General features: G+C 40.8%; 10 protein-coding genes across 10 annotated transcripts; 3 read left to right on the forward strand and 7 right to left on the reverse strand.

Moving 5' to 3' along the window:
* Positions 1–1,329: 1,329 nt before the first annotated feature.
* On the reverse strand, positions 1,330–2,119 carry AGABI2DRAFT_146561 (hypothetical protein; the record flags this gene model as incomplete). The annotated part of the gene is made up of 2 exons (XM_006456797.1): positions 1,330–1,374; positions 1,568–2,119. 2 exons carry the CDS (start codon positions 2,117–2,119, stop codon positions 1,330–1,332), a joined length of 597 nt encoding a protein of 198 aa, XP_006456860.1.
* A 686-nt stretch (positions 2,120–2,805) lies between these two features.
* On the reverse strand, positions 2,806–3,120 carry AGABI2DRAFT_56177 (hypothetical protein; the record flags this gene model as incomplete). Its single annotated transcript, XM_006456798.1, has 1 exon — positions 2,806–3,120. A coding segment is annotated over one exon (315 nt), but the record flags the coding sequence as incomplete, so codon positions are not given.
* A 2,994-nt stretch (positions 3,121–6,114) lies between these two features.
* AGABI2DRAFT_122746 (hypothetical protein) lies at positions 6,115–8,199 on the forward strand (the record flags this gene model as incomplete). Its single annotated transcript, XM_006456799.1, has 9 exons — positions 6,115–6,164; positions 6,224–6,297; positions 6,352–6,641; positions 6,690–6,851; positions 6,904–7,196; positions 7,247–7,343; positions 7,400–7,536; positions 7,589–7,935; positions 7,985–8,199. 9 exons carry the CDS (start codon positions 6,115–6,117, stop codon positions 8,197–8,199), a joined length of 1,665 nt encoding a protein of 554 aa, XP_006456862.1.
* Positions 8,200–8,275: 76 nt separating this feature from the next.
* On the reverse strand, positions 8,276–8,713 carry AGABI2DRAFT_78895 (hypothetical protein; the record flags this gene model as incomplete). Its single annotated transcript, XM_006456800.1, has 1 exon — positions 8,276–8,713. The coding sequence occupies one exon, from the start codon at positions 8,711–8,713 to the stop codon at positions 8,276–8,278; it is 438 nt and encodes a 145-aa protein (XP_006456863.1).
* Positions 8,714–9,510: 797 nt separating this feature from the next.
* AGABI2DRAFT_52898 (hypothetical protein) lies at positions 9,511–10,059 on the reverse strand (the record flags this gene model as incomplete). The annotated part of the gene is made up of 1 exon (XM_006456801.1): positions 9,511–10,059. A coding segment is annotated over one exon (549 nt), but the record flags the coding sequence as incomplete, so codon positions are not given.
* Positions 10,060–11,857: 1,798 nt separating this feature from the next.
* Positions 11,858–12,792, forward strand: AGABI2DRAFT_122748 (hypothetical protein; the record flags this gene model as incomplete). The annotated part of the gene is made up of 5 exons (XM_006456802.1): positions 11,858–11,908; positions 11,959–12,012; positions 12,061–12,229; positions 12,285–12,379; positions 12,430–12,792. The coding sequence occupies 5 exons, from the start codon at positions 11,858–11,860 to the stop codon at positions 12,790–12,792; spliced, it is 732 nt and encodes a 243-aa protein (XP_006456865.1).
* A 1,329-nt stretch (positions 12,793–14,121) lies between these two features.
* Positions 14,122–14,684, reverse strand: AGABI2DRAFT_154333 (hypothetical protein; the record flags this gene model as incomplete). The annotated part of the gene is made up of 2 exons (XM_006456803.1): positions 14,122–14,143; positions 14,377–14,684. The coding sequence occupies 2 exons, from the start codon at positions 14,682–14,684 to the stop codon at positions 14,122–14,124; spliced, it is 330 nt and encodes a 109-aa protein (XP_006456866.1).
* A 986-nt stretch (positions 14,685–15,670) lies between these two features.
* On the forward strand, positions 15,671–16,997 carry AGABI2DRAFT_212044 (hypothetical protein; the record flags this gene model as incomplete). Its single annotated transcript, XM_006456804.1, has 6 exons — positions 15,671–15,854; positions 15,994–16,132; positions 16,195–16,247; positions 16,300–16,584; positions 16,643–16,796; positions 16,848–16,997. 6 exons carry the CDS (start codon positions 15,671–15,673, stop codon positions 16,915–16,917), a joined length of 885 nt encoding a protein of 294 aa, XP_006456867.1. The 3' UTR covers positions 16,918–16,997.
* A 23-nt stretch (positions 16,998–17,020) lies between these two features.
* Positions 17,021–17,941, reverse strand: AGABI2DRAFT_195836 (hypothetical protein). Its single transcript, XM_006456805.1, has 3 exons — positions 17,660–17,941; positions 17,313–17,598; positions 17,021–17,258 (listed from the first exon to the last, which is right to left on the reverse strand). Exons 1-3 carry the CDS (start codon positions 17,885–17,887, stop codon positions 17,173–17,175), a joined length of 600 nt encoding a protein of 199 aa, XP_006456868.1. The 5' UTR covers positions 17,888–17,941; the 3' UTR covers positions 17,021–17,172.
* Positions 17,942–18,598: 657 nt separating this feature from the next.
* AGABI2DRAFT_188666 (hypothetical protein) lies at positions 18,599–19,640 on the reverse strand (the record flags this gene model as incomplete). The annotated part of the gene is made up of 2 exons (XM_006456806.1): positions 18,599–18,684; positions 18,740–19,640. 2 exons carry the CDS (start codon positions 19,638–19,640, stop codon positions 18,599–18,601), a joined length of 987 nt encoding a protein of 328 aa, XP_006456869.1.
* Between the last annotated feature and the right edge of the window lie 763 nt (positions 19,641–20,403).

Consider the following 20,403-nt stretch of genomic DNA (forward strand, 5'->3'; position numbering starts at 1 on the left):
GTTTTAACAGGGTTTGATCCTTGTTATCGTCCTTTGTTCCTTGTTCAAAGTCAGGTCTTCTGCTCAATGCGTCTGCCTTCCCCATTGTCTTTCCTGGGCGGAATTTTAATTCGAAATTAAATCTAGATAGATATAAGGCCCATCTGGCTTGTCGTCGATTTAGTTGTTGAGCTTTCGCGAAGTATTCTAGATTGCGATGATCTGTCCAAATTTCGAACTTATGTTTCGCCCCTTCCAGGAAGTGTCTCCATTCTTCTAAACACCGCATAATCCCCAGCATCTCCCTATCGTGAATGTCGTAGTTTCGTTCCGTCTCCGTCATTGATTTGGAGATGTATGCTACCGGTTTCCACTTTCCGTCTTCACATTTCATCGCCAATTCTCCACCCGTGGCGTAAGCCGATGCATCCGATTCCACTTTTAGCTCTTTATCCAATTCTGGGGCTACTAGGATTGGGTGTGATGTGAATCTTGCTTTTAGCGTACCAAAGGCCTCCTCTTCTTCATCTCCCCAACTCCATTTCTTGTCCTTTTTAGTTAATGCGTGTAATGGTTTTGCAATACTGGCGAATTTTTCAATGAACCGTCGATAGTAATTTGCCAGTCCCAAGAATTTTTGTACATCTTTAACGCATTTTGGAGTCGGCCACTCTACTACGTCTTTCACTTTCCTTTCCTCCATCTTGATTCCGTTTCTCCCTATTATACATCCCAAAAACCCCATTTCACTTCGTTTCCATTCGCATTTTTCTGGTTTTGCGAATAGATCATTGTCCATCAACCTCTGCAACACTTCTTCCACCACTTTATCATGCTCTTCTTCATCGTCTGTTCCTATCAAGATATCGTCAATAAATACAGCCACTTTTCCAGTATTTACTAAGTCCCTAAAAAGTTCGTTCATCATAGTCTGAAAAGTAGCAGGCGAATTTGTAAGTCCAAAAAACATAACAGTGGGTTCAAAGGCACCCATGAAAGTAGTAAAGGCTGCCTTCCACTCGTCTCCCTCTTTTATCCTAATGTTATTGTAACCCCAACGTAAATCTATCTTCGAAAATAATCGTTTGCTACCCATAGTGTCTATAAGTTCAGAAATTAAAGGTAAGGGATAATTGTTCTTAATTGTCCAATCATTCAAAAATCGATAGTCCTGTACCATCCGCTTCTTTCCATCTTTTTTCGGCACGAAGAATACTGGCGAAGTCTGGGGAGATTTCGATGGTCTGATATATCCTTTTCGGAGTTGATCTTTAACGAATGCTTGAACTTCTTCTCTTTCGTTTGGTGATAAGGGATATATCTTTCCTTTCTTGGGTTTGAAATCTTCCTTTAATTCGATAGCATGATCCCAGGGTTTCCTAGTAGGCATTCTCTCTGATTCCTTTTGTTTGAATACTTTAAGGAATTTGTGGAACCGTCTTGGTACCACTTGTTCTACTGAATCCATGCTTCGAATTTCTTCTTCTTCCGGCATCTCCTCTGTCATTCCTCTCACCCACGTTTCTAGTTGTTCTCCTTCTTCTCTACTCCTATTTTTCTTTTGGGCGCTTATTCGTTTAGGACGTACCTGTCCAGCCTCCGCTTGTCCCGCGGTGGCTGTCTTGCTGTTATCTTCTTCTAGACGTTCTGCCTTTTCCCCATTTAATCGGTCAGCCACGTCACCGGGTGATTGCGCCCACCCCTCAGCTTTCTCTTTGGATTGTTGCGCCAATCCCTCAGCTCCACTATTAGCACGTCTATTACGTGCCAATTCCCTGGCAAATGCCGCTTCGACTCCTAATGCGATTCCCTCGATGATGTTTTTGGGAGTGTTGAATCTCCCTATTGCTTTGTTTACTCGCTCGTATCTTTCTTCCTCATCTCGGATTTCTTCCTGTTCTTCTTCGTATGCTTCTATCTTGGCCATGGTTGGTCCTTCCTCCTCGTCATCACTTCCTTCGTATGGCATCCCAAACTCGTCTAAGGCGATTTCCTCTTTTGCTGGGCATTTGTGTTTGCTCAGCAAATGTTCCGACGTTTGAATTCCACACTCCTCGCATCTATACTGCAATACTGTTCCCCAACTTGATTTCTTCGGGAAGGAAACTAATTTCCAACCTGCATATTGTTTGTGCGACATGTCAGGTTTTTCCCTTTTCTCTTCCTCTCGTGCTTCCTTCATCAACTGCCTAGTTGATTTCCTTGGTTCTTCTACCCTTCGTATTTCTTCCTGTTTTTCTTTGGTTTTTCCTTTGTCTTTGTACCCACACCCGTCTGGGCACCTGGTCATCTTTACCTCTCCTTTCTCCCAATCGATTTCCGGGTTATGCATCTGCAACCAAGGCATTCCTAATATGACTTTATTCTTTCCTAGGCCACATATTTCGAAGTGCACTCTTTCTTTATGCCCTTTGTAGTACACGTTTGCAGCAACTCGGTGTGTCACTGCTCCAGATGCGTTGATTGTCCCATCAACATTCTTGACCGGAATTGGTCTTTCTAAAGGTTCCAGCTTGAATCCTTCTTCCTCTGCAAACACCTTATCCATGAACATTCCCGTCGCTCCGCTATCCAACAACGCCTGTACTCCCACTCCATCATGTGTGTCCAATTTTTCTACCCCCACATTCAGCTTAATTTCCCTTAAAGGTCGTATTGTCCTTACAAGGAAACTCTCCTCTTGTACAGTGTCCAAAACATTGATTTCGTTACATAGTACATCAAATTTGTTGTAGGAAGTCAAACGAGGAGACTTTGCTTCCTTTACTCTTTTAAATTCTTCTGCTCCTCCTCAAACATCCTCTTCCAATAGTCCCGCTGCTCGTCCACATCTAACGTTCGCACATCTCGAGTCGGAGCCTTGCTCCAGCAATTTTTGGCCATATGCCCCAACTTTCCACACTTGTAACACTTGATAGGACCTCGACTGGGTCCTGCAGCGGTGTCGACATCCATCGCGTTGGGATCTCGACGTTGAGGCTGTGGCCTCACGAAAGTGTTGTTGGAGGTGTGGGTTCGTAGTTGGGGCTTCGCTTGCCCCCGCCGGTAGTATTCTTCCTCTGCTTTAGCTTGCCTCCACTGCCTATCCAACTTCATGCTCCTCTCGTACCAACTCCTGATGGTAGTTGGTGGGTTCTCTGACTCCATCAGCGCCTTCCTAATCCTTCCTGATAAACTTCTCTTGAATTCTTCGATGAGGGCTCGTCCCTCGTATCCACTATCCCGAGCGATTCGCTTGAACTCCTGCACATGCTCCTCCGCACTTTTACTTCCTTGCTCAATCAACCTCAATTTTCCTACCGTCGTACTCTCCTCATCTGCATCTCCGAAATTGTTCCGCAGACTATCAAAAAGCTCCTCCGTGTGGGCTGGAGCTTCTTCTTCACCACCTTCGATCATCTCCATAATGTTTTCCTTCCATGATTCTGCTGCTCCTCCTTGTACATACGACAATATCCATGTAATCTGATCTCCTTGTAGTCTGCCTACCATTTTCAAACTTAAATAAATCTTGCACGCTGTTATGAAGCCACTCAGTTCCTTCCCATCTCCTGAGAATATTTTTGGTCTTGCCACATCAATTTGTGGCGGCACTACTTGGACGATGGGAGTTTCTCCGTCGTCCCCTGCCGGACCTGGTGGACCTGGTGGACCCGGTTGCGGGTTGTTCTGCAGCTGGGCGAGTTGCTGCTGCAGTTGGGTGATGAGGGTGTGCTGAGCGTTCAGCTGATTGATTATGTCTTGGGGGTTGGCCATGTCTGGCTCGTGGTATTCGGGGGGAGGTGGTTGATATAGGGGTAGGGGGGATACGGACGGTTGTTGTTGTTCTGGTTCGGATTCCTCGGATTGGGATTCCGAGGCGGATTCTTCTTCTTCCTCAGATTCAGAGGAAGGTACTCGGAATGTTCCGGGCGGTAATCGGTGAGAAATTTTGAAGAAGGTGAGGGAGGTCTTTTCCTGTCACCTGGTGCGTATCCACCAATCCAATGAAGCCAATAGCCTGCTTCACTTGGACGTGTATACAAAAGAAAAAGTTTTTATTCAAGAAGTGCCGCACTGGCGAAGGGAAAGACTACTGCCCTAGATAATGTTATATACGAAGACGGATCTTCACACTAATCTAGACACGCACTTAATGTGGCAGTGTCACTCCTCTGCGTGTACCACTTGACAATGCAAACGCAGCACAAGGTTTATAATTGAAGTTACAAAAAAGGTAGTACAGGGATATAATAGAACACCACACAGTCTGGTAGGTCTCGTCTTATCAGTAGTCTGTGTCAAACTACTGACGTCCACGGCACACGTTGTGTTTATGTGCAGACACCCCTTAAGCCTAGGGACCGGCTATGTGTGTGGCGGCCGCGATGGCGCACAGAGAGTAGAGGGCGACAAGAGAGTAAAAGATGGGGAGGGCACTGTGCTGTGCGATCCCCGGAGTAGTCGAGTTCTACTGTTAGGGCGACTGTGACTGTGATGTCACAGGTCACACCTGAACTTAAGAACTATAGAGGAAAGTGACAAAAGTTTATTAGGCGTGAACCTAAGAGAACTCGACGGAGTCTTCTACAAGTTTCTACCTACTTTATATACCTAGACTACGGCGCACAGACCAACTACCCTAGGTAACTTATTTTTATACTGACATGTGAAAAAGAAGTACGTATGAGAAAGTAGACTAATTATACATTTGACATGAGAAAAGAAGAGTGGAGTAAGAAGTAAGTAAACAAAAGTAAATTGATCATAAAAACGTCAACAACACTAAACAAACCATAAAAGTGTCCACAAGCACAAACAACTCCTAAACCGGTAATCTACTCACACAAACCAATACGTCCCGAAGTAGTTACCTAACATCGCATCACATGGACATAGCACAAAGAATCCGGCTATTGCCCATTGTCGCGGCCCCCAGTATCCCCATCTCTGTATCACCCACGCCTTCTGCTCCTCATAGTCGTACATTGCTAAGCATACCCTCCCACACTGTCTGCACCGATGATCCGATAGGTTCCAACCTACCGGCCTGTCCTCTCTTCCTATAGCCGCCGCCGCCCTTCTCCATTGTACTTGCTCCGCATGGTTCGGAGGCAAGAAAGATAAGATTAAATCGATAAGTTCAATTGGTAAGTCTGTAGCTTGCGCCATTTTAGCAGTATGCCGATAGTTTAGCCTCCGTCGAACTGTAGCAGCAGAGGGAAATTATTATGTAATAAAATATGTGACAGATGTGACAGCGTGACGCCGTGACATTCTGGCAAGGTTCTAACACCCTGAAGGAGAAGGTCAAGATGAGGGAGATGCTGATGCTGAAGGAGAGCCTGATGTTTTGATGGAAGAACCACAGGAACTCGTAGAGTCTGTTATGAGTACGTTGTGCCATTACAAGTTCCTATTGGAGTTTTTGCTGATACTTGCCGCCAAGACGATGGAGAACCTGAAGTTCAGAGTCATAGCGCTGTTTCCACCTCTGTGTTATATCCGGAACACGCTAACTCCACCACCTTCCATTCTCGGTATCAATCCCGGTACGTTCCGGATATCCCTTTCCGACTCAATCCGTTCGCATCAATCCCGGCAATATCGATTCCGACTTACCGGTCACGTTGACCGATGGAATGCCGCAATACCGAAGGTATTGCGGTTGCGCTCCCACGGTCGCTTTACGACCAACGCAACGTGGGTTGTTATTTCCATCGCAAGACTTACCCGCTTCAAGACCTCCTTTCCGTTCCACCGCCGGAATCCCTTAAGGTAAAGACTCCTTTCCGTTATTTCAACTCGAACTATTGCGCAATCCTTGCGCTATTATCTTTCATGTTTCCGAATCCGTATTCTATTCATTCTTCGTGTATTTAAGCCGTAGATATTCTGTACGGTACTTCAGTCTGAAAATCAACTTAGATTGTTCCTCGCTATCTCTCGCTGATCTCTCTCTCGCTCTCAAACGATTCCGCATTCCGTGGGTCGCTCGTCGCTGTCTCTAAATCGGCTATCGACTTAGTTGGAAGGCATAGCGTACCGTTCCCGTGTCGCTAAGGCCAAAGCTGTTTGTTCGCTAAGTCCTTTCCGGCTTAGCGTTACCTTTCCGGTCATAGTCTTAACACTCTGCCACTGTTCCTGCCTCCGACGATGCCTCTGACGCCCCGGATGCCTCTGACGCCTCTGACGCCGTTGACGCCGTTAGTCATGTTTCTGAGAGTCGTAGTTCAACACCGGGTCATGTTTTGGAGAGTCGTAGTTCAACTCCAGTTCCCAGGAGAAATCCTCAACGTCGTAGCCAGGTTATTGATTCTTCTTCTGAAAACTCAGATGGTTAGTACTCTTGTTGCTGATTTTTATAATCATTCTGATAACCTGATTTTGAAGATGAGAGATCTATTTCTTCCAATCAATCTCCTCCTCTTCCTCGTTCCGGCACTCGTTCCAATCCAATCCGTAATGCTCGTCCAAGAGCTGGTCAACTTGCACTCTCTTCTCTCTCTCTTTCCAAGAAAAAAGGAAGAAAACCAGGAATCGGTATTGGTTACGGAGGTCCAGCTCCACGTTTGTCATTGAAAGACTCTATGAAGAATTCAATGAAGAAGATATTATCATTGGAATATGATCAAAATTTGACAGATGATGAAGCTAATATTCCTGAATATGAAGGAAACCATGTAAGTTATATATATCTTCTTAAAGATTTCATTCTAATAATAATTTAGTGGTGTTCAAATTGTCTTAATGGTGGTGATTTATTTGTTTGTGAATGCAAGCGAGCTTTATGTCACCACTGCTTGGGCGATATCTCAACTAATCAAGAGTTGGGTACTTTTACTTGTACCTTTTGTTGGAAGAAACGTCACGTTGTTCCAACTCCTTACCAAGTAAGTAATTATTTATAGTTAAGAGTTCTATTTTTGTCTAAATATCTTAAAGCCTTTTAGTAACTCAGCTAAGACTGTATTATTACAGTCATCTCTGGTTTCCCGAAGCCGATTTCCTGCTATCTCGCCTGATAGCCTTTGTATTCTCTCTTTCCAGCTCAAAGGCCTTGACGTTGAATCAACAGTCGGAAATCTTATCTATCTTCATCTCAAGAGCTATTTCTTGAATAACCGGGCTAGTATGATCAAACATTTCGTCATTGAAATAGTTGGGACTTGGGATGAAAAGGCTGATATGGGAACAGTTCATGCAGCTATTCAAAAACTTTTACCTCAGCTCAAACAGTAAGCATATTTGTTTAATTATTATAACTTGATCCTGATTCAAAAATAAGGTTTAAACGTTTTTTGATCTTCATCACCACTCACTCTACACCTGAAGGTGACTTCTGGACTGATATTTCCCCTAAAGAGGCATATGTTCCTGAAGAAGTAAGATTTATTTTTTAAATTTGTATTATTCATATACTAACAATATTATGTTGAAGTTTTTCAGTATTCTTTTCAGCAAACCACTTCTCAAATTGATTGAACAAGATTGTCGTGCTAGTCTTTTTATCTTGTCATGTGATGGCCCTTTGAAGAATATCAAAAGCTTGAGGGAGATCTACGAGTTTGCAAAAGAGTAAGTAACTTATATTTGGAAAAAATGTACCATCTAATTTGATTTTTTCAAGCAAATTCTGGCTTACAACTACGTTTTTGAAAGAAGAATTTCATCCAACTACTGTTCACACCTTTCTTATGGAACTTGTGAAAGAAGTTTTTATAAACCAAAATCCGTCTATCTTCCCAAATCTCCTAGAGTCTCATTTTAACCTTGGAGCCTCTATCGATGGTATTTTGATGTTGAGGCAAGGTGATAAAGGTTTTTGCACACTTCGATGGGTCAATGCTCTTTATAGTCCAGGTGGCGTACCTGCTCCTCCAAGTTGTCCTATTTGTAGTTCAGTTGTGCCTTGGGGTGTCAAACCAATGTTCTCTAATCAAAAACCTGATCAAAAGATTCCAAATATCCATAAAGGTATGTTTTGTTATATATATCTTTTGACTTACTTATAGTTTTGCTTTAGATTTACAGCCAACATCTTTGTATTGTCAGAATCCCAACTGTGCTACTATAATTCGAACCCAATTTCCCGAACTTACCTTTATAGTTACTACTGCTTATCCTCCTCCTAATACTATAGCTGGAAAAGTATGGGGGTATTGGGTTGGAAACTGGGAGATGATAGAAAAGGGTAACAAACTTCAAAGCTTTAACTTGTCTTTCAAAAATATTTTGTAGTTTATTTGTCTTTGAACTATCTATGTTCAACCATAGTATCATTTGTTCTAAAATATATATATATGTTCAACCATATCTATTTTAACATTTTCTGAATTTTACTACGGTTCCATAATGAAAGAAAAACACTTGTATAGAGAATAGATCTCTCTTGACCCATATATCTAATAGATTTACGAATCTTTGACAGACCGCCATTTCCACACTCTGCAGCACTAGAATTAACTCTAGCTAATAAAGGTTGGCTTTCAGCATAAGTTGATATGAAAAACGCTTTGCTACATTTGCTATGACCTAGTGAGTGAAAATTATCAATGAGAAAAACAGTATCTGCAAAGAACTCAGGTTCTCGAGTTCTACAATATGGACCTAGTTGACAAGCAAAGTCATAAATGACGTACTTGGGTGCTTTAGGCCAACGAGTGACCATAGCAGAAAAAACATCATTACGACCTTCACTAGAAGGAATGCAATGATATCCATAGCATATACTATAGGGACACCAAGCACACATAAGACCTCCAGTGAGTTGGCTTTGGCCATATTCATGATAATACTTGTTACACTGTCCTCCTCTTTTTTTAGGCTCTTTTTCTTTTTCATACCGAAGTCCTGGATATGTAGGCCTATGCCTGATTTGAGGCATACTGTATTTTGTTCCACTCTAAAGCAGCCAATAAATTAGTTAAATATTACTTATAAATTAGATTGTATACCTTTTTCCAACCACCGTCTGCATTTTGTGCTGATAAATCAAGAGGGGGTGACGTATATGTAATCATATGATCAAGAATATTTTCAGTCTTGTGAACAAGCCATTCGCACATAGCCAGTGTAAGAGAATCCCAATTTGATGAATTGGATATTCTTTCCATCTTTAACATCCAATATAAACATGGAATTCTTGCCAAATGATTGAGATTTGATTGAGAAGGGGAGGCTAGGAATGTTTTGAGTTGTATTAATGCAGGCTTGTTGATAACTTGAAGAACTGAATCTGAACTGCCAATCTGTTTTTTTTTTGAGTTACTTATTGAAAAATTGGTTGGATTTACTTACTTGTTTGAGAAATGCTATCACTTCTGTTGGACATTTGCAAAGTAATAAAGCTGATGGTGAACAGTATTTTTCAAAGAAAGAATGTAATACTGGTTCTTCTTTTTTCAGAGCTTCTTGCAATAATGGTATTTGTTTGACTCTGGAAAGCATGTCTTGCGCTTTTTTGGTTTGGTCATTGATAGCTTCATCGTCACTTGATACTTCATCATTTTCTTGGAGTCTCTCTTCTAAGGACATTGACCCATTACTGAGTGGACCAGAAAAAATATTTGACATGAGTTTTCGGGTATCTGAAGATGCAATAAACGTCTGGTGTCGGTAGTAATTGCAGCTCCGGGAAATAGAGTTTTGATGAAGAGTTGTTGGAGGATATAAAGATGATTCCAAATGTTTCTGATTGAAACCCACAGTAACTCCATCCCATATAACAGTTTCAGGAGCAATCCCACATTCAGGACATTGTAAATCGTTTTCTAGGTTCAGTAATCTGGCATAGCTGAACCAAGCAGCTCTGAAGACTTTTTCATCCACAAAAGATAAGTTGGAGTTATAACGGCGATATCGAATGGATACCGTCTTGATCCAAGCAGTAAACGGAGTTTCAGAAGAAGTATAGGCAGCAGTATACTCTTCAAGAAGATCATGTGTGAATAAAGAATGATTATTGAGATTTAAGATTCCCAAATCACCACAGTCAGGACCAATAGCCTTGTATCTTGATGATTGACAGACTGAACAACTTTGCAGCTGGATTTGTCCAGAAAGAGATTTGGTAAGAGTATAAACAACACAGTTTTTGATATAACTGGTATTGTTAGATTCGTATTGTTGTCCGCAGGAGCATTGAGAGGTTGAAGATAGTAAAAGTGGTTGGTTGATGGCTTGAACAGGGGTTATAGTATGGTATTGCTTGTCTGAAGGAATTTTAGCCCATGAGGGAACAGGAATTGGAAGATGTGATATAGAATCCATTATTTTGACATTTGGAATGATGACTGGAGCTATATACTAGTTAGATCATATATAGTTCTATATGAATGAGAAAGTTACCTGATGGTTCATAATAAGTATCTAGAATATTATTTTCGTAAGTTGATCCAAGATATTTTTTGGCTGTTTTGATATGAGTGCAAAATGGATTATTGACTCCATCTTTTGAACACTCCCATAATCCTGACATAAAATCTGAGCCAACAAATGTCACAACTGATCTGGCTTTGACAAGAGCTGGATGTTGGGAAGATCCAACAGACAACAAGGTTGTAAATTCATCGTCAATTTGCTCCCTTGAAAACATGGAAACTAGCTCAAGTTTTTCTAAATACAATATATATGAGAAAATATAATTTTAAAAAATCAAGTTATTTACCTGGATTGTTTTCAAACAAATTTTTTCCATATTCTTTCAAAGATGTTTGATGTACACATTTGAAACTAGTGGTTGCTGCAGTACAGTAACAAACAGGTTCCACATTTGAAGATGTTCTATCAATTTGCAAATGATGCCATTTTCCCTGTTATAATAAGATAAAAGTAAATTACATTAGTGAAGCAAAAACTATAAGTGAATTATAGAATACTCACAGTAGACAATCCATTTTTTACATCCCAACCCTGAGTTACAAAAACATCTCTACTTATGGGATAAAAAGGCATAGCATTCACAAGTACAGCTTCGACAAATTCATGATAAAAATCAGAATTTAAAGTTAAAGATGTATGATTAACAAATGGATCAGAACCAGAATCAAAATTAGAACTGGGGTGTTCTTCAGAATTAGTAGCTAAAAAATTGGTACCAGAATCAAAAGTAAGAGAATCAAAAGTATCAGAAAATGTTGGAATAGGATCTTTAATGAACAAAGCTCTTTTGGCTTTTGTAGTATGTCCTGTTTTTTGTTTTTTTTGAGGTGTGAATGATGATGATGATGAAAAAGGTTCATCAAAATTTTCAAGAGTAAGTGTAGAAGGCGATCCAGGTGGAGTATCTAATGAAATTTGGATAGGGTCAAGAGGATCTTGGCGATATCGGCTAGGGCGGGGCATTATCAACAAGTTTGATAAGAATTGTAATATATATTATATATATAGTATTATTCAAATACTTACAAATATAAATCCCAAGCATTTGTGTTAAATTTAGATTTGAATCATGTAGAAAGTTCTAGAAGATCAAAACCCCAATGAAAATTTCAAAAATAAATAGGCTTGTTGAGAATCTATTTGTTTCTAACTGTCTGCTATGAATACTCCTCGTACTCCTCGTACTCCTCGTCCAACTCAAAGACTGTTGGAAAGTGGAGAAAAAATTGGTAAAAAGAAAAGACAGCCTGCTAAATGTCGTATTTGCCCAGGATTTCCTTTAAAAGCTACTTGTAGCTGTAAAAAAAGAGACCAAGGTCTTTCTTCTTCTTTACTGCCTACTATCTCTTCTTCTATTACTCCAAGACCAGATTCTTCTTCTATCACTTTAGTTCCAAACTCCTCTTCTATAACTCCTCCTTCTTCTTTTGTCAACTCAACTTCAATTTCTTCTCCTGTATCTACAAACAATCCAGATGTTTTTTCTGGTTCTTTGTTTTCTTTTCCAAACAATTTTATGGATTCAGAATCACAATTGAATTCTGATATTCAAGTAAACCAAGGAGTAGTGAGTAAATTTCTTGATACAATATTTCTATTTATTTATATACATTTCAGATTCATTCAGAAGATAATTTATTGAATATATCACCTTCTTTATCTAATTTTGCAGTAAGTTTTATTATCATTACTCAAACAGCATTTATCTGATATATATAGATTGATCCTGAACTTCTTCAACAAGATCATTTAGATTCTGATAATGAAGTTAACTCTTCTGGAGAGCTTCCGGATGTTTCAGGATCAAAGGACAAAAAACTTGTTGCTTCTGTAAAAAATCCTATATATGGGCTTGTTGAAGGAGTTAGAAAAGGGAGTGCAGTTTATGGTTAGTTTTGTTTTATATATTTGGATGTTTATACTTATATTTTTTAAACAAAAAGATGTGGCTAGAACTCGCAAACTTCCTGAGAAAATAGATATGCAAACAAAGTCAACATCTAGATATAGAAGAGAATTACCAGATATTATTGCAAGAGTAAGTTTGATATACAGTTTTATATATAGTTTGAGTAACAAGTTTGATAGTGTGAAAGATTGGCTGCTCAATGTGATGTTTATATGATGCTAGTCAGCCAGCAAGCAGGTGGCTCATCAGCAGCAGTTCATTATACGTCTCCCAGGCTTAGAAGAGAAGCCAAGCAGGATACACTGGAAATTATACAAGGTTATCAATCACTCATGAACAGATTGTTCCTTTCTAGGAGGCAAGATGCTTTGACAGCTCTTAAAGAAAAGGAAATTCTGGAAAAACAAGCTGAAGAGGCTAAAGAAGCAACAAAAATAGCTGAAGAGAGGATAAAAGCTCAACAAATTCAATTAGAAGCTCAAAGTCTTCTTTTACAAGAGTTACAAGCAAAAATGGATAATTTACAAGCTAGAAGAGGATAATCTTAGAGGATTTGATAGAAGTATCTCATAAATATTATTGTTTTGCATTTTTATAAACTTTTGATAAACTTTTCTTACTTTACTCAAGCTTCTTGTTATTCTACCAAGTTTATTCTACTACCACAGAGTCAGTAATATTCTACTGACAATATTATAGCTGTATCAGTAGAATTCTACTCACGATATTATAGCCATATGAGTAGAATTCTACTGACAATATTATAGCTGAATTAGTAGAATTCTACTGACGATATTGTAGCCATATGAGTAGAATTCTACTGACAATATTATAGCCATATGAGTAGAATTCTACTGACAATATTATAGCCATATCAGTAGAATTCTACTGACGATATTATAGCTAGGTCAGTAGAATTCTACTGACTATATTATAGCCATATGAGTAAAATTCTACTGACGATATTATAGCTAGATCAGTAGAATTCTACTGACGATATTATAGCTATATGAGTAGAATTCTACTGACGATATTATAGCCAGCTCAGTAGAATTCTACTGACTATATTATAGCCATATGAGTAAAATTCTACTGACAATATTATAGCTGTATGAGTAGAATTCTACTTACCATATTATAGCTAGATCGGTAGAATTCTACTGACAATATTATAGCTAGATCAGTAGAATTCTACTGACAATATTATAGCTAGCTCAGTAGAATTCTACTGACGATATTATAGCCATATGAGTAGAATTCTACTGACAATATTATAACCATATGAGTAGAATTCTACTGACGATATTATAGCCATATCAGTAGAATTCTACTGATGATATTATAGCTAGGTCAGTAGAATTCTACTGACAATATTATAGCTAGATCAGTAGAATTCTACTGACGATATTGTAGCCATATGAGTAGAATTCTACTCACAATATTATAGCTATATGAGTAGAATTCTACTGACGATATTGTAGCCATATGAGTAGAATTCTACTGATGATATTATAGCTATATGAGTAGAATTCTACTGACGATATTATAGCTGAATTAGTAGAATTCTACTCACGATATTATGATATGACCAGTAGAATTCTACTCACAATATTATAGCTATATCAGTAGATATGTACTGACAACAATATTATATGGTCAGTGGAATTCTATTTGTTACATTATCTAATTTCATTCTCATTACATATAAATAACATTTTTAATATCAGGATTTCACTGACAAAATTAGTAGGATCTTACTGTCTTTAAGATTTCAAGTCAGTAAGATTTTACCATGGTAGAATCTCAAAAGTCAGTAGGATCCTACTAACTCTTGTAATCCCATAGTCAGTAGGATTCAACTGGGTCATGGCTCAGTGGATGCTCAGTAGGATCCTACAGCCTTATATTACTGTTGAGTGCTGATATATTACATAATGTTCCCAAAAAGTACAGTGGGCTGTATGAGGTTTGTACAGCGGGCTGTATGTGTTATGTACAGCATACATCAGTCCCCTGCCCCGAGTTGACGTATAAAAAAACTTACCTGAATTGCTGATGTTAACATGTTGATCATAATCTGACAAGCAATCCCAACGGCTATCGCTGGTTTTGTATGAAAAATCGACTGCTCGTATAAGTATGGACCCCCAGGGTAGTTGCCATGCTTGATATAGGCGTCTTGGCCAACAACAACATTTGCTAGCCAATAGTACAGTCCACAAGACATTATCAGGGTAGTGTATCCAAGCATGAACATCACTTGTCTTCTTTGGTCTTTATTGTGAAGCTGGGGAACAAGTGAATGAACATATTGACAGTAGATAGTGAATGCAATGCCGTAGAAAGTCCCAGCCACGGCAGTAGAGCAGACAAGTTCAAGTTGCGTGGCAAGGAGAAGCTCTCCTTTCAGGGAAGGACTAGTGCTGTTGTCCATCGAGAGTTCGGAGTAAGATAGTGGAGAGTCGAAAACTTTGTCCACTCTTATAACGTACTACCATTGCGAGTTATTAAAATCTGATAACCGCATCATCATGATCAGTCAATATGACACATGTTTCACTCACCGCCGGGCTGCCCACCGATCAAATCATGATGGTGATAAGTTGTGATTGTAATGCTGAGTCTTGACGCACGGATGTTTGATCATATCGATCCTGGGAAACGGCTGCGTTGACGGTTGTGATTCTGATAGATTGCATGAAAGCAGATATAACTTATGCGGAGAAAGTCGAAGAGTGGGTCAACGATTCGATGGCATCATGCAAGGACAACTTGTCTCTCATAATGTCTTCGACCATGATAACTAGCTATGATCACCTTTTGTACTTTTTGTGACTCATCCGCTCTTACACGAGTGCGTCCGGAACCAGAGTATCTCTCGCCCGTGCCACGTCTTCAAAACTTATATGATCAATAAAAATCTTCCTGTTCGGTACGACCCTGATGGTATTCCATCTGCCCTTACTTTTGATTGTGCCATGTCACGGTCGGATTATCCTCCGAATAATCGATCCCGTTTTTAAAGTACAGCCCACCCCAGCTCTACTCAAAATTTCGCAAACGGGACAACCCACACAGTGACAACCCGACAGGTTTCTCAACTGCGATCTTCGATGGGACCCAGTGTTGGGCAGGTTCATGAACATTTGATGAACGTGAAAAAATGAACTCATATTGGATGGTAAGGGCGTAGATTTGAACGATCGGAAGCTTCGGAATCGTGTCCTTTTGCCTCATTTGATTAACGGTAGGGGTAATCCCACCATCATGCATTTTCTAAGTTCTTGTTACTTACTAGTCTCCCTGGGAATTTTATCAGGATGAGAGTGATCACGAGGAGGACGTCTCTTTCATGGATATGATGTCATCAAATTTCCCATCTGGCACTTCATATTGCCCACCTTCATTGTTTCGTGCATCATGCCTGAGAATACAAAACAAGACAAAGGCAGAGCTTACCACACGAAATGCACTGGTGCAGCCCTCAGCACCGTTGCTCGCCAAGACAAAGATGAAGACATTACGTTGTTCGGGAGTTGCTTTTGTCCATTCGTGCAACGTGTATGGATCGCTTTCGAATACTTGGGAGTGCCGTACAAGGCATGTTGTCTATCTGATTGTGCAACAACCAATTGTTCACCAAGTTGATGCACATTTGTTAGTACTGTAAGTCTGATTAACTTCTGATCTCAAAACTCTATTCATGTCTGATATTCATCCGGGCACGCACTTACGCGGTGCAGATGAAGTTGATCCATATAAAAAGCCCCAGGAACTTTTAGAAGTTTCCCCAAAGGGCCTTGTTCCGGGGCTGAGGTTCAACAATTACAATCCGCCTAGGGCGTTGAATGAAAGTACAGTTATATTGGAGTATCTCGAAGAGTGCGTTCCATATTTCGAGAAAATACGATTATCAAGTCGTCGTTAATTGTTTTGGGTAATAGCTTGGCGTCTGGTACTACTCGAAGATCACTTCTTCCACCCACCACCAATCCTTGTACGTGAATGCTGTTCCATACAACCAAAGTTGATGTTTCGGTCAACTTTAGATGCCAGGGCTTTAGTCAAGCTTCAAAGCGATCATGTTAATCGCAACCTGGTTCCAGCATTTTATAGGTTCCTTCAAGCCCAAGATACAGAAGTCCAAATTACCGCAGGTAAAGAACTTCATCAGGTCATCGAAACTCTCGTCGGTCTTCTGGAGAGAGCCGAAAGAGAAATAATCGGTGGGGGTGGGATTTCTGGTGATGGGGAACGTCAGGCTTTGAGTAAAGGCCTTGGTCTATGGATTGAAGGTGGAGATGTGGGTTGGACAGATGTGATGGTTGCTCCTTGTATGTTATTATCATTTGGCATCGCTCAGCTTTTCGGGACGTTCACATGTTATGATAGGGCTTTACAGGGCGCGACTGGTATTGAAGCATTATAGAGGATTTGAGCTTCCTCAAGGAGATAAGTTCAACGCTTGGTTGGATCGTCTGTTCACACACCTGGCGGTCGTCGCCACTTGCAGTACTGATGATCTCTACCTGGATAGTTATGAGAGGTAATAATAAAGTTTGTCCAAGAAAAGCCTCTTCTGACGAGCATCTGATAGGTATGCTTTCAATCGTCCGAACACTAGTCAAGTGGCGAACGCCATCAACAGTGGAAGAGGACTGCCTTAACTAATTATGTACTTGGCTAGTCGAAATCATGTCTATAAGAGATCAGTTGTTCAAGTCAACAATCAAATGCCTTTCAAATCAATCTATCATTGCATCTCCTTGACACAGACGGGAAGTGTTTAATATGATAATCAAATGGGCTCACGAGCACCTTCAAAGTAAATAATACTACATTAACTTACATATGTGAGGTAAAGTACAGCAAAATGTCTGGTGTACATACAAGATACAGGTGATTTATGAATGGTATGCATATCAGTTCTCATACTCCGGAGGATTGTCCGAAGGACAGCCTCTCATCGATGCCGTTGACATTGACTCGGCGGGTGTGGTATATGTAGCTGATAGTGCGACGGTGAGCACGTTACTTACACAACAAGAGGTGAACCACATACGAAGATTCTCATAGACCTCTTCATCAGCAATCTGTCTTCTCATGTATATTGCCTTCTCCCGGGTCTTTTGCAGAAGAACAATGAAAGGGAAGATGGCTTCGTTCTTGAAACGGACCTCCAATTTGGTTCCTTCCGTCAAACCGCCACCACTGGTGGGTTTGATATCGATCACGAGATAGTTTCCGCCGAAGATAGGCTGCTCATATTTGGTCTGGAGAATAGAATGGAGGGGAACGGATAGCGTGTTGAGTTGAGAGTTTTTTGCCGGATCTTTTATGAAAACGAACTGTATGATATGCGTCAATACTCAGGTCCAGAATTGAAGTAGTCTTGATACTTATACGTACTCGTTGGTCACTGAGCCAGATCCAACCTGTAGACTGGAGTTTCTTCGCGCCACCAGAGCCGCCGGCTGTACCGTTTCCAGACGGCGGGACGACAGGGATCTCAAGCAATAGTTCCACGGCGGCGCTCAAGGGAACTCTGGCGACTTCCGTTTCTTCGCTTCCGGCGGATGGACCGGGTAGAGGTATAGGGGCATGTTGTTGGCTAAGCATTACACAGTTCAAAGCCATTGTAGTTTGCGAAGGTAGAGACAGAGATCAAGGATGAGTGACAAGCTGGGACAACTGCGCGATGTGGCTGATGCGCGCGGCGATCACATCACGTCATGTGCCGTAGTAGATATCTGACTACCTGGCGCGTTTGGCTTCAATTGTTAGATATTACCAAAATGCAGCAGGTTCGAGCCCTGCGGTAGTCATTGAAGCGCGATTTACCACTCTTTCAATTATAAATCACCAGGCCAAAGATAAGAACAAAAGACGATTAATTGGAATCTGATAGAAGTCGCCACAAGCTTTTCGGTCTCGCTGAAAACAGCGCTTGAAGAAGTTGACCAACAACCTTTCAAATATGGATATGCCTAAGAGAGGTGGTCGTCTTTCTAAATAACACCAATTTTCTTGTCAAAGACTGGGGAAGGCCGCAAAGAAGTTAATCCTGGGATACGTTGGAGAGCAGGATCTGTTCAGTAGGTCCGCATAGACTGTCTTGTTTGTTCATACAGCCGTTTTAAGCCATTCGCGTGTCAAATTACACCGCATTTCGCCAGGTCGAATCTTCCTAGGTTGAAGGGCCCAAGGTTTTTGACAGTGTAACGGATATACTCCCACATGAAGAACCAACGATGTAGTATAATAGGATACTAAACAAAAAATGTTGTGTCAGGCGTATATACCAAAACACAAGAGCCAAGCTTACTAGAATACTTTTACTTTCCTGCTTCAATAAGGATTGAACCGTCTTGAAGCTTTCAACTTTTCCACTTTCGCCTTGTCTTCTTCCCATTTGCGTTTTAGATCCAAGATCTCTGCATCCATATGGTCAAAGGGAAATAAAGACATGGATATAAATAAGAAGCTTGCCTTTTCGTTGTTTTTCTGCCTTCTGGAAAGCGTAAAAGGTCTCCTTCTCCCTCTTTTCCTTCTTCTTATTATTCCTAGTCCTAGTCTCTCCCGTTTGTTGAAACTTTTTGCTAGCCACCGCAACACCACCACCCAACGTCTGACCATAAGCACCACCTCTCGTCACAAGCGTAAATCCATCCTCATCCACAACAGCCTCACCCTTCCTATATTGCGACTTCTGTTTCGCCTTTGCCAATTCGTACTCAAAAACTTCGATACTAGTATCAGCATGTTCGCGAACAGCATCCAAAGGAGGCCGGAGAGAATCGTATAAGGAGATGTAATGAGAAAGACCTATAGGTTCTTCTTGTTCTTCTGTTGTTGTGGGCCATGATCGAGGTTTGGATAACGAGTTAACGGCACGGTCGAGGGAAGAAGAGTCGAGGAAGACGACGTGTGCTGTTCCTCCTGTTTTTCGTAATGTTCGTAAGGGTACGGTAGGTAGAGGTACGACTTTCGGAGGTTCTTCCTTCGATATCTTGCGTCGTTTTTTGGGTTTTTCACTATCCCCTTCCATCGTTTCTGCGTTCTCTCCCTCCTCCTCCTCCTCCCCCTCCTCATCCTCCTCATCCTCATCACGCCCAACTTCCTCCCCACTCCCCACCCCAAAAACCACCTTCTCCACAACCCCAGCACTTTTAAACAACTTCCCAACCTCCCTCTCCGTAGCATCCACCGGTACATTCACCAAAAACAACGTCCTCCCATCCGGTAACCCTTCCTTCCCATACTTCTCTTTCTTTTTTGAACCAGAATGAATTCGCGCATAAATATAATGGATCACAGAAGAATCAGATATCGAAGAATACGTGATAGGAATCGGCGTAAATCCGCTTATGAGTGTCGATTCGCCTCCCATTATTGCATACCAAGAGTGCGTTGTTCAGTTTTTTTTTGGTTTCGTTTGGGTTGTGTGTGTGCCTTGTTGTAACAGAAAATGTTGCACCGCCATCAAGATCATTTATTTGTTTAACAGACTTATGCCAAACAACTCCTACCACTTCACTTCACTTGTTTCCACGGTAATGGTTAGCCAACGCCGGGGGATCCGCAGAAACTTTAAAGGATCTTCATGCAATGTCTTCCCAGTTCTCTAACAACACCGTTAGATAGAAATATTCAAATAAATTTACCCGAGTCTAGATTACCTCCAACCCTCCGAGCAATGAACCAAGGTGTACAATCATATGACCCAAACCCTCCTTAATCCAAAAGGTCGATCAATCAGACCAGTTCACGTAAACCATTTACGTAGTTGAATCAATAAAGTCAAATTATATTAACTTACGTATGTACCTGTGCCAGCCCAGGGTTCCGCTGATACCTCCTAAGAATAACCCCAGAAGCTGGAAAAAAAAACACGACTCGAACAGGCCCCCTCGCCGCTCTAAGAAGAAAAGCCACCAACAAATGAGATCATTCCAGAATATTCCTCATCATCACGAGGAATAAAAATCAAAATATCCGTTTCTATAATGTTATATGTAGTATGTAACTAAGTACTTATTTTACTCTTGTAGAACGACAGCTGAGAGAGCAAATTAAAAACGTCCCCGACCCGGTAGAATTTCCCCAAGTCGACGAACGAAGATAGAATGAGGTAGAAATATGAACAGGAAACA

The sequence above is a fragment of the Agaricus bisporus genome (genome assembly GCF_000300575.1).
Source record: "Agaricus bisporus var. bisporus H97 unplaced genomic scaffold AGABI2scaffold_14, whole genome shotgun sequence".
In the NCBI taxonomy this organism is placed as follows: domain Eukaryota; kingdom Fungi; phylum Basidiomycota; class Agaricomycetes; order Agaricales; family Agaricaceae; genus Agaricus; species Agaricus bisporus.

What these genes read in the sequence shown, in the direction of transcription:
- AGABI2DRAFT_195836 (XM_006456805.1), bottom strand. Translation starts at nt 17,887, where the DNA reads ATGGCTTTGAACTGTGTAATGCTTAGCCAACAACATGCCCCTATACCT. An exon ending in TCTGGCTCAGTGACCAACGA is followed by an intron (nt 17,599 to 17,659) that starts GTACGTATAAGT and finishes CATATCATACAG; the next exon opens with TTCGTTTTCATAAAAGATCC. An exon ending in AGAGGTCTATGAGAATCTTC is followed by an intron (nt 17,259 to 17,312) that starts GTATGTGGTTCA and finishes TCGCACTATCAG; the next exon opens with CTACATATACCACACCCGCC.